Source organism: Salvelinus sp. IW2-2015, unplaced genomic scaffold, assembly GCF_002910315.2.
Source record: "Salvelinus sp. IW2-2015 unplaced genomic scaffold, ASM291031v2 Un_scaffold2451, whole genome shotgun sequence".
Classification (NCBI taxonomy): Eukaryota; Metazoa; Chordata; class Actinopteri; order Salmoniformes; family Salmonidae; genus Salvelinus; species Salvelinus sp. IW2-2015.
The window spans coordinates 52,224-63,520 of record NW_019943772.1 but is presented as its reverse complement, the minus strand read 5'-3'; the positions used below and the strand labels follow the sequence as shown (position 1 = coordinate 63,520).

The following is an 11,297-nucleotide window of genomic DNA, read 5'->3' as shown; positions in this document are numbered from 1 at the left end:
CTCTCTCCCTCCCTTCCCTCCTTCTCCCTTCCCCCGCGTCTCTCTTGCTCTCTCCCTCCCTTCCCTCCCTCTATCTCTCCCTACGCCTCTCATGCTCCCTCCCTCTCCTCTCCTCTCCTCAACAGACACCTGGGCCTGGACCTCGTACCCAGGAAGGAGTTTGAAATGGTGGATGCAGACCAGATCAGCGTCTCAGACTTATACAAAATGGTAGGTACCACTGACCACTTTAGAGACTAATACAAAATGGTAGGTACCACTGACCACTGTAGACTTATACAAAATGGTAGGTATAACGTTACCACTGAACATAGTTTTTTTCCCTACAAAACTAAGTTGAATGCACTGACTATAAGTCTCTCAGGATAATAGCATCTGCTCAATAACCTAAATGTAAATGGTAGGTACCACTGGGCCGACTGTGTGCTGCACACACTAGAGTCATGACGATGTCCTGCTGTTGCCTAGTGACTGTTGCTGGTGTATGGTACATTGTCCAATCAAAACGCACCCTTATGTATGGTACGTGTATGGAAGAAGCAGAAACCTCTGCTGTAGCTGGAACTGCAACTAGATATTTTCTCTTAAAAAGTGATGATTTACACATGAATCAGATTCAGTGTAGCCATAACAGCAGCTAGACTATACTGAACAAAAATATAAACGCAACATGTAAAGTGTTGGTCCCATTTTTATGAGCTGAAATAAAAGATTGCAGAATTTTTCCATATACACTAAAAAGCTTACGGCTCTCACATGTTGTGCTCAAATTTGTTTACATCCCTGTTAGTGAACATTTCTCCTTTGCCAAAATAATCCATCCACCTGACAGGTGTGGCATATTAATAAGCTGAATAAACAGCAGGATCATTACACAGGTGCACCTTGTGCTGGGGAAGAAAAAAAAGGCCACTCTAAAATGTGCGGGAAAAAATCATTCTGATTGGCTGGGTTGGCTCCCCGATGTGTGGGCCTGGCTCCCAAGTGGGTGGGCCTGGCTCCCCGATGTGTGGGCCTGGCTCCCCAGTGGGTGGGCCTGGCTCCCCGATGTGTGGGCCTGGCTCCCCGATGTGTGGGCCTGGCTCCCAAGTGGGTGAGCCTGGCTCCCCGATGTGTGGGCCTGGCTCCCAAGTGGGTGGGCCTGACTCCCAGTGGGATGAGCCTCGGCTTCCTCCAATCGGTTGGGCCTGACTCCGCCAATGTGTGGGCCTGGCTGCCCCAGTGTTGGATGGGCCTGGCTCCCCAGTGGGTGGGCCTGCCCCCGATGTGTGGGCCTGGCTCCCAACATGGGTGGGCCTGATCCCCGATGTGTGGGCCTGGCTACCCTAGTGGGGATGGGCCTGACTGTCCCAAGTGGGTGGGCCTGAACTCCCTCGATGTGTGGGCCCTGGCTCCCAATGGGTGAGCCTATGCCCAGTTATTGTGAAATCCATAGATTAGGGCCTAATGCATTTATTTAAATTGACTGATTTCCTTATATGAACTGTAACTTCAGTAAAAATCATTGACAATTTTGCAGATGTTGCGTTTATATTTGTGTTCAGTATATAACAGTACAGTACACATAATTGTGTTGTTTGAGCTATTTTTGATTAATGAACAACTGTCATCGCAGCAACACAAACAATGATTGAGCCAATTTAATATATTTGTTGCAACAGGTCAATCTGTTTAGTTAGCTGAATATCTGGAGCACAAAAATAGAATAGTGAATGGAGGGAGACATTGGCAATATTGATGATTGTGTCTGATGAGGGTGTCTGCCCTGGCCTTGCCTCCCAGCTCTGGGGTGGTGCTGAGTCTGATGAGGGTGTCTGCCCTGGTCTTGCTCCCAGCTCTGGGGTGGTGCTGAGTAATGAGTGTCTGCCCTGGCCTTGCTCCCAGCTCTGGGGTGGTGCTGAGTATGAGTGTCTGCCTGGCCTTGCTCCCAGCTCTGGGGGTGGCGCTCGAGTCGAGTGTCTGCCCTGGCCTTTGCTCCGCAGCTCTGGGGTGGCGCTGAGTCTGAGTGTCTGCCCTGGCCTTGCTCCCAGCTCTGTGGTGGTGCTTAGTGTCTGATGAGGGTGTCTGCCCTGCCTTGCTCCCAGCTCTGGGTGGTGCTGAGTCTGAGTGTCCTGCCTGGCCTTGCTCCCAGCTCTGGGGTGGTGGCTGAGTCTGATAAGAGTGTCTGCCCTGGCCTTGCTCCCAGCTCTGGGGTGGTGCTGAGTATGAGTGTCTGCCCTGGCCTTGCTCCCAGCTCTGTGGTGGTGCTGAGTCTGATGAGAGTGTCCTGCCCTGGCCTTGCTCCCAGCTCTGGGGGTGTTGCTGAGTATGAGTTCCTGCCCTGGCCTTGCCTCCCAGCTCTGTGGTGGTGCTGAGTCTGAGTGGTCTGCCCTGGCCTTGCCCCCAGCTCTGGGGGTGTTGCTGAGTATGAGTGTCTGCCCTGGCCTTGCTCCAGCTCTGTGGTGGTGCTGATCTGAGTGTCTGCCCTGGCCTTGCCTCCCAGCTCTGTGGTGCGTGCTGTGTCTGATGAGAGTGTCTGCCCTGGCCTTGCTTCCCAGCTCTGTGGTGGTGCTGAGTCTGATGAGCAGTGTCTGCCCTGGCCTTTGCTCCCAGCTCTGTGGTGGTGCTGAGTCCTGATGAGAGTGTCTGCCCTGGCCTGCTTCCCAGCTCTGGGTGGTGCTGAGTATCTGAGTGTCTGCCCTGGCCTTGGCTCCCAGCTCTGGGGGTAGTGCTGAGTCTGATGAGGGTGGTCTGCCCTGGCCTTGCTCCCAGCTCTGGGGGTGTGTGCTGAAGGTTATGGCAGTGTGTTACAGCCCGGCAATAGGTGGCTGGCATTGGCCAAGATGGAACTCGAATGGTCGAAGGAGAAAGACTAGCGTACAGATGTAGGGATCTTGTTTAATTGATCCCCCTTCAAAGTGCAGGACATTCAAGAAACTGTAGTGTAGTTTGAACGGTTAAAAGGCTTCTGAAGTTTGGTAACTTTCCGACTTGGAAATGGTCCAGACTTGATTTTCCCAGTTATGAAAAATGTATCCACCACCTACAAAAATGTTCATTAATTATAAACACGTAATACTTCACGATGTACTGTTGCTTGCGCAGGCTTATTTTCCTGCTGTATGCAATCTGGCTCAAATCAAGATCCTACACTGACTGGTCAGAGGTACATTCAAAGTGGTGGGGATGGGAAGAGTGAGACCGTGGCCACCATGGCAGGAGAGCCGAGGGGTAACTGGGGGATGCCGTAATGGTTAATGGACAAACTCACTCTAAGACAGGATAGAAGCAGATGGAAGTGGGCAGTCCTGGCAGATTGACACCAGTTCGGAGGGGGGGGGTGACAGAAAAGAGGTAGGACTGGAGGGTCCTCTGAGGAACGATGGGCAGGTGATAATGGACACTTGGGTTGGTAGGTGTGGGGAGATTACAGTGAGTTTCTCACCTCGGAGAGGGTGGAAGAGCAGGTAGGGGTGAGGATAGGGGGAGAGGGTAGAGGAGGGGGTGGGAGGTGAGAGGGAAGATGTTAGGGTGAAGCGGAGGGGGGGAGGGGAGAGGGTAGCGGGAGAGTAGAGTGGCAGGGAGAGAGGGAGGAGGAGAAGGGGAGGTAGGGAGAGAGGGGAGGCAGGACAGAGGGGAGGGGTGGAGAGAGGGGGGTGGAGGGAGGAGTGGGGTGAGCGATAACGGGAAGAGGGTAGATGGAGGGAGGAGGTGTTGGGTATTGAGCTCTTCACCTTGGCATCCACCGCCGAATAAAAAACTAAAGGGAAGAAGGGGTGGAGAGGGGGAAGAGAGGGGAAAGAGTGTGGAGAAGGGGGAGGAAGAGGGTGAGCAGGGGGAAAGAGGGATTGGAGAGGGGGAGAGAGAGGTGGAAGCGGGAGAGAAGGATGGAGATGGGAAGAGAGGGGAAAGGAAGGGCAGGAGGGGGGAAGAAGGGTAGGAGAGAGAGGATGGAGAGGGGGGAGGAGGATGGAGAAGGGGGAAAGAGAGGGAAGAGAGGGCAGAGAGGGGAGAGAGAGGGCATAGAGGGAGGAAAAGGCGTGGGAAGAGGGGGACGAGAGGATGCGAGGGAGGAAAGAGAGGGAAGAGAGGGCAGAGAGGGGGAAGAGATGGGCAGAGAGGGGGAAGAGAGGGTGGAGAGGGGGAAGAGAGGGAAGAGAGGGGAGAGAGAGGGTAGAGAGGGGAGAAAGGGTGGAGAGAGGATGGAGGAGGGGGAGAGCGAAGGGAAGGAGAGGCGAGAGAGGGGAAAGAGAGGGGCAGAGAGGGGGGAAGAGAGGGAGAAGAGAGGGGGAAGAGAGGGTGGAAAGGGGGAAGAGAGGGCAGAGGGGGGAAGAGAGGGTAAGAGAGGGGCGAAGAGAGGGGCAGAGAGGGGGAAGAAGGGTGGAGAGGGGAAGAAAGGGTGGAGGGGGGAGAGAGTGGAGAGGGGGAAGAAGCAGGGAAGAGAGGCAGAGAGGGGGAAGAGAGGGAAGAGAGGGTAGAGGGGCAGAGGGGAGAAGCAGAGGAGGGAGAGAGGGAAGAGGGAGAGAGGGGGAGAGGGGAGAGAGGGGAAGAGAGGGAGAGAGAGGGAGAGAGAGGGCAGAGAGAGGCGAAGAGAAGGGCAGAGAGGAGGGAAGAGAGGGCGGAGAGGAGGACAGAGAGGGTGGAGAGGGGAAGAAAGTGGAGAGGGGGGAGAAGGGATGGGAGGGGAAGAAAGAGGGAAGAGAGGGCAGAGAGGGGGAAGAGAGGGAAGAGAGGGGAAGAGAGGGCAGAGAGGGAGAAGAGAGGGTGGAGAGGCGGTGCAGGAAGGGTAGAGAAGGGGGAAGAGAGCGCAGAGAGGGGTAAGAGACGCGGAAGAGAGGGAAGAAGAGCGGCAGAGGAGGGGGAGGAGAGAGGGAGCGAGGGGCGAGAGGGTAGAGTTGAAAGAGGAAGGGTGAGGAGGGGAGAGAGGGGGAGAAGAGAGGGGAGAGTTTGAAACAGAGGGGGAAAGAGGGTGAGAGAGGGGGAAGAGAGGTTGGAGAGGGGAAGAGAGGGGGAAGAGAGGGTGGAGAGGGGGAAGAGAAGGTGGAGTTGGCATGGAGAGGGGGAAGAGAGGATGGAGTTGTCTTGTTTGGATGATGCCTTTCACCCTGTATCTCTTCTCTACACTCAGAGAGAGACGGCAAGATAAACAAGACAAAACACCATCAAAGTAAACTTGTACATTGACCTCTCTTACTCTCTCTTTATCTCAGCTTGGATCTATGAAGTAGATATATCTATGACTCAATTACCTTCGCCTTGTGTTTCTACTCAAGGTACTATGAACTATGGGACAACATTGTGTTTATTCTGTTCCTGTACACTGTTCTGAGTGGTGATTCAGCGTTTCACAGTCACTGTCTTATTCTGACAGCCTGTCTCGCTCCCTCTTGCCCTGTCTTGTCCTCCCAGCATGCTATGCTCTGCTCTGCTTGGGGCGTCCCCGACCTATCGTACCGCCTCATACTCACAATGCCCTGACAACCAACCACAGCTTAGCGCTGCTGCACTCTAAGCAAATGAAACATGTACATATTGCCAAGGTTTTGATATCTGATTCACAATCAAAAGAGGATGACTAACTGAGGATCTTTCTCTCTCTATCGCTCTCTTTCTCTCTCTATCTATGTCTCTCTCTCTCATCTCTCTTTCCTCTCTCTCACTCTCTCCTCTCTTTCTGTCTCTATCTCTCTCTCTTCTTTTCTTTCTTGTCTTTGCAGCATCTGTCCAGCAGACACAGTGTCCAGCAAAGCACAACCCAGGTACAACATACTCTCTGCAGTTGCTATCATGCACACACTGTCACTACTGCATGAAAATGACCATCACAATGCTGACATCATGTTATCTAATTATCTATGTACAATAATACACATATAATATGACATGCCCTGAGGTGTCCTGTCCTGTCTCGTCCCCACAGGGTGACAATGTCCCTGTCCTGTCTCGTCCCCACAGGGTGAATGTATCCCTGTTCTGTCTCGTCCCCACAGGGTGACAATGTCCCTGTCCTGTCTCGTCCCCACAGGTTTCCTGTTCTCTGTCCTGTCTCATCCCCACAGGTTTCCTGTTCCCTGTCCTGTCTTGTCCCCACAGGTTTCCTGTTCCCTGTCCTGTCTTGTCCCCACAGGTTTCGTGTTCCCTGTCCTGTCTCGTCCCCACAGGGTGACAATGTCCCTGTCCTGTCTCATCCCCACAGGGTGACAGTATCCCTGTCCTGTCTCGTCCCCACAGGTTTCCTGTTCCCTGTCCTGTCTCGTCCCCACAGGTTTCCTGTTCCTTGTCCTGTCTCATCCCCACAGGTTTCCTGTTCCTTGTCCTATCTCGTCCCCACAGGTTAACTGTTCCCTGTCCTGTCTTGTCCCCACAGGGTTGACAATGTTTCTGTCCCATCTCGACCCCACAGGGTTACAGTATCCTCGTCCCATCTTGTCCCCACAGGATGACTGTATCCCTGTCCCGTCTTGTCCCCACAGGATGACTGTGTCCCTGTCCTGTCTTGTCCCCACAGGGTGAATGTGTCCCTGTCCTGTCTTGTCCCGCACCACGTCTTACTGTAGCATACTACACTGTAAAAAAAAAACACCCACAAATCTAGTTGTTTCAACCAATTAATATTAAGTAACTCGTTCACATACTGTTTTTTCGTTTACTCAACTTTTTGGTCAAAGTGTTATCTGGGCGTAACATCTTTAGTTGGCCCAACATGAGAAAATTAATGTCAAGTTAAAAAGAAATTCTGTCAAGTTAAAATGATGTGTTTGCTCAATTTGTCTCATATGTTCATTCAACTAGAAATAATTTTTGCTATCTTACCTAAACATGGCTGTGGAACTACATTTACATGTTAGTCATTTAGCAGAAGCTCTTATCCAGAGTGACTTACAGTTAGTACATTCATCTAAATAAGATAGCCAGGTGGGACAACCACAGATCACAGTCATAGTAAGGTCCTCAATTAAACAGCTGTCAGCTGGGTCAGAGCTAGTAAAGGGAGGGAAATGTGAAGTGCGAGTGTTAGAGCATGAACCTGCAGGAGTGAGTCACTGCTTTGATGTTTTCAGAGAACGACAGGGTGTTGTCCAGGGTCACGCCAAGGTTCTTAGCACTCTGGGACGGGGGGGGGACACGGTGCCAACTGTGATGGAGAGGTCGTTGAGCGGGCAGGCCTTCCCCGGGAGAAAGAGCAGCTCCGTCTTGTTGAGGTTGAGCTTGAGGTGGTGGGGCCGACATCCAAGCTGAGATATCTGCCAGGCACGCAGAGATGCGTGTCACCACCTGGATGTCAGGGGGGAAAAAAGGGGGGGGAAGGAGAAAAGTATTTGAGTTTCATCTGCATAGCAATGATAGGAGAGACCATGTGAGGATATGACAGAGCCGAGTGACTTGGTGTATAGAGACAAGAGGAGAGGATCCATACCTCAAATACGGCACGTGATACGGAGAGACGCATGTGAGGGATATGACAGAGCCGAGTGACTTGGCTGTCATGAGACAAGAGGAAGGTCCTCCTCATAGGCACTGATAAGAAGAGAACCAATGGTGAGGATAATGAGCAGAGGCCGAGTCGACTTGGTGTGATAGAGACAAGAGGAGAAGGTCGTCATCCTCATAGGCAGTGGATAGGAGAGACCATGTGGAGGAATATGAACGAGCCGAGTGACTTGGTGTGATAGAGACATAAAGAGGAGAGGTCCATCCTCATAGCAGTGATAGGAGAGACCATGTGAGGATATGACAGAGCCGAGTGACTTGGTGTATAGAGACAAGAGGAGAGGGCCTATTACCGAGCCCTGGGGCACACCAGTAGTGAGAGTATGTGGTACAGACAGAGATCCTCTCCACACCACCTGGTAGGAGCGACCTGCCAGGGAGGATGCAATCCAAGAGTGTGCAGAGCCTGTGACGCCCAGCCCTGAGAAGGTAGAGAGGAGGCAGAGCCTGAGACGCCCCGCCCTGAGAGGGTGGAGAGGAGGCAGAGCCTGTGACACCCAGCCCTGAGAGGGTGGAGAGGAGGCAGAGATTTAAGACGCCGCCCTGAGAGGGTGAGAAGAGGAAGGCAGAGCCGTGACACCCAGCCCGAGAGGGTAGAGAGGAGCAGAGCCTGAGACGCCCCGCCCTGAGAGGGTGGGAGAGGAGGCAGAGCCTGAGGACACCCGCCCTGACGAGGTGGAGAGGAGGCCAGAGCTGAGACACCCAGCCCTGATAGGGTTGGAGAGGAGGCAGAGCCTGAGACACCCAGAAAAAAAAAAACAAAAAAACCCTGATAGGGTGGAGAGGAGGCAGAGCCTGAGACACCAGCCTGAAGGGTGCGAGAGGAGGCAGAGCCTGAGAAACGCCCCGCCTGATCTAGGTTGGAGAGGAGGCAGAGCCTGAGACGCCCAACCCTGATAGGGTGGAGAGGAGGCAGAGGCCTGAGAACGCCCCCGCCCTTGATAGAAAACTTTTTTTTATATGGTGGAGAGAGGCAGAAGCCTGAGGACACCAGCCCTGATAGGGTGGAGAGGAGGCAGAGCCTGAGCGCCCCGCCCTGAAGGTGGAGAGGAGGCAGAGGCCTGAGACACCCAGCCCGATAAGGTGGAGAGGAGGCAGAGCCTGAGACGCCCCGGCCCTGATAGGGTGGAGAGGAGGCAGAGCCTGAGACGCCCAGCCCTGATAGGGTGGAGAGGAGGATCTGATGGTTCACGGTGTCGAAGCCAGTGGATAGATCTAGGAGGATGAGAACAGAGGAGAGAGTCAGCTTTGGCAGAGTGGAGAGCTGTGACACAGAGGAGAGCAGTCTCAGTTGAGTGAGTCGACTTGAAGCCTGACTAGTTAGGGTCAAGAAGATTGTTCTGAGAGAGATGGTGAGAGCGTTGGTCAGAGACAGAACACTCAAGTGTTTTGGAAAGAAAAGAAATGGATACTGGTCTGTAGTTTTTGACTTCAGAGGAGTCGAGTGTTGGTTTCCTGAGGAGGGGAGCAACTCATACTATTTTGAAGTCAGAGTAGACGCAGCCAGCTGTCAGGGATGAGTTGATGAGGGAGGTGAGGAATGAGAAAAGCTCTCTACAGATGGTTTGGAGAAGGGCGGAGGGGATGGGGTTGAGCGTGCAGGTTGTCTGGCGGCAGTTGCTGGATTTCATCTGGAGAGAGAGGGGAGAAAGGGGTCAAGATGTCAAGGGTGGTTCTGTGTGAATGTGAAAGGGGTCAAGGGTGGTTCTGTGTGAATGAGACTAGTTGACAGATGTCGCAGATGTCGTCAACCTAGTTTTCAAAGTGGTTTACAAAGTCGTCCGCAGAGAGGGAGGAGGATTAAGGAGAGAGAAGAAGGTGAAAATAGTTTCCTGGGGTTAGAAGCAGAAGCTTGACATTTAGAGTGGTAGAAAGTGGCTTTAGCAGCAGATACAGAGGAAGAGAAAGTAGAGAGGAGGGAGTGAAAGGATGATAAGTCCTCCAGAAGTTTAGTTTTCCTTCATTTTTGTTCACCTGCCCGCACCCCTGTTCTGTAAGCTCGCAATGAGTCACTCAGTCACGGAGAAGGAGGGGAGAGCCGGCCAGGAGGAAAGGGGACAGTCATAGAATGTGGAAAGGGAGGAGAGGAGGATCATGGAGGCAGGATCAAGATACAGGAAGGAGAAGTAGAAGGGAGAGATGATAGGATAGAAGAGGAGAGAGTAGTGGGAGAGACAGAGAGAGAGAGAGACAGATAGACAGAGAGAGAGAGAGAGAGGGGGGGGATTGTGACAGCGTTTGACTATCTGGGTAGGGGCTGAGTGGCGGGTTGGAAGAGAGGGAGACAGAAAAGGAGACAAAGTAGTGATTAGAGACCTGGAGGGGGTTGCAGTGAGATCAGTAGGAGACCAGAGACCTGGAGGGGGTTGCAGTGAGATCAGTAGGATGAGGTCAAATCTATTGCCTGCCTTGTGAGTTGGAGGGAACTGGGTAAAGGTGAGGTCAAAAGAGGCAATAAATAAATCCAAGTCAGATATCAGGAGGTTGAAGTCACCCAGTATGAAGAAACACACAAAACGAGTTACACAGCGCTTTTAACATGTTCATTTATACAGTAATTAGTATTCAACATGTCCTCACCTGGGATTTGAACTCACAACCGATTGGTTTAATGACGTTCCAATCTTCTTGCTACGCCACCATATCTGTGTCGATTATTGATTGATATTAATATTCTCTCATCATTGATTTGATTTGCTTATTTAAGCATTTTGAGGTTTTTCTGTATAGTTGTCTAATGTTGGTGGGGCATTTTACTCTGTTTTAATGGTACTCCTGAATCACTGAGAAATAAAATCGTTTTTCTTGAGTGTACTTTTAGCAGAGCTGAGATTTACACTGAAGTGCAAAGTGTAGCAATACAGGTGAAATCAGTGATTGACACAGACATGATGGTGTAGCAGGAAGACTGGAATGCTGTGAACCAAGAGGTTGTGAGTTTAAATCCCAGGTGAGGACATGATGAATACTAATTACTGTATAAATGAACATGCACAACATGTATGTCAAATATGTAAGTTGAAAGACCATGTTAAAAGTACTGTGTGTGTGTAACTAATTTCACCGCCTTTTTTTGTTTGTAAAAAAAATGCCAAAATAATAATTTGTAGTTGAGACAAATCGAGTAAACACATCATTTTAAGTTGACAGAATAGTTGTTGCCTACATTTTCTCATGTTGGAGCTAAGTTTGGGCCAACTAAAAATGTTAAGTTCAGGTAACACTTTTACCGACGAGTTAATTAAGTAAACAAAAATAAACACTGTGGAACCAGTTATTTAGTTGAAACATATAGATTTTTTTGACAGTGTATTCTAGCCCTGTGTACACGTCTTTGTGTGCCGTCTCGTCTACGCAGGCTGACAGTGTGCGTCGGGGCCACGGTGTAGAGCCCTGTCGTATCCCCGTCCCTCACCACCTGTTCGTCAGCCTGAAGAGCTTCACCTACAACACCATGGGAGAAGACACAGACATCTTCTTCTCTCTCTACGACCTCAGGGAGGGGAAACAGATCAGGTAAAGACAGGCTACTATAATGCTAATGGTTTGGGTCTGTTTAACATGGGAGAAGACACAGAGACATCTCCTTCTCTCTCTACGATCTCCGGAGGGGAAACAGATCAGGTAAAGACAGGCTACTATAATGCTAATGGTTTGGGTCTGTTTAACATGGAGAAGACACAGAGACATCTCCTTCTCTCTCTACGACCTCCGGGAGGGGAAACAGATCAGGTAAAAGGGATGCTGTAGTTTTTGTGCTGCACAGTGGCTGGGTGCGAGCTACGGAACAACCAGACGAAGTGAAAGCTATCACGTAAAAGGGATTC

At 51.4% G+C, this 11,297-nt stretch overlaps 1 protein-coding gene across 1 annotated transcript in view; it reads left to right on the top strand.

Moving 5' to 3' along the window:
- LOC112073989 (dedicator of cytokinesis protein 3-like) overlaps positions 1-10,990 on the top strand; it is a 23,629-nt gene extending 12,639 nt beyond the window's left edge. Inside the window, exons 2-4 of the mRNA XM_024141218.2 lie at positions 126-210; positions 5,697-5,738; positions 10,829-10,990. Coding sequence (XP_023996986.2) covers positions 166-210; positions 5,697-5,738; positions 10,829-10,990 — 249 coding nt within the window. The 5' untranslated portion in view covers positions 126-165. The remainder of the gene's footprint in view (positions 1-125; positions 211-5,696; positions 5,739-10,828) is intronic.
- Positions 10,991-11,297: the final 307 nt, after the last annotated feature.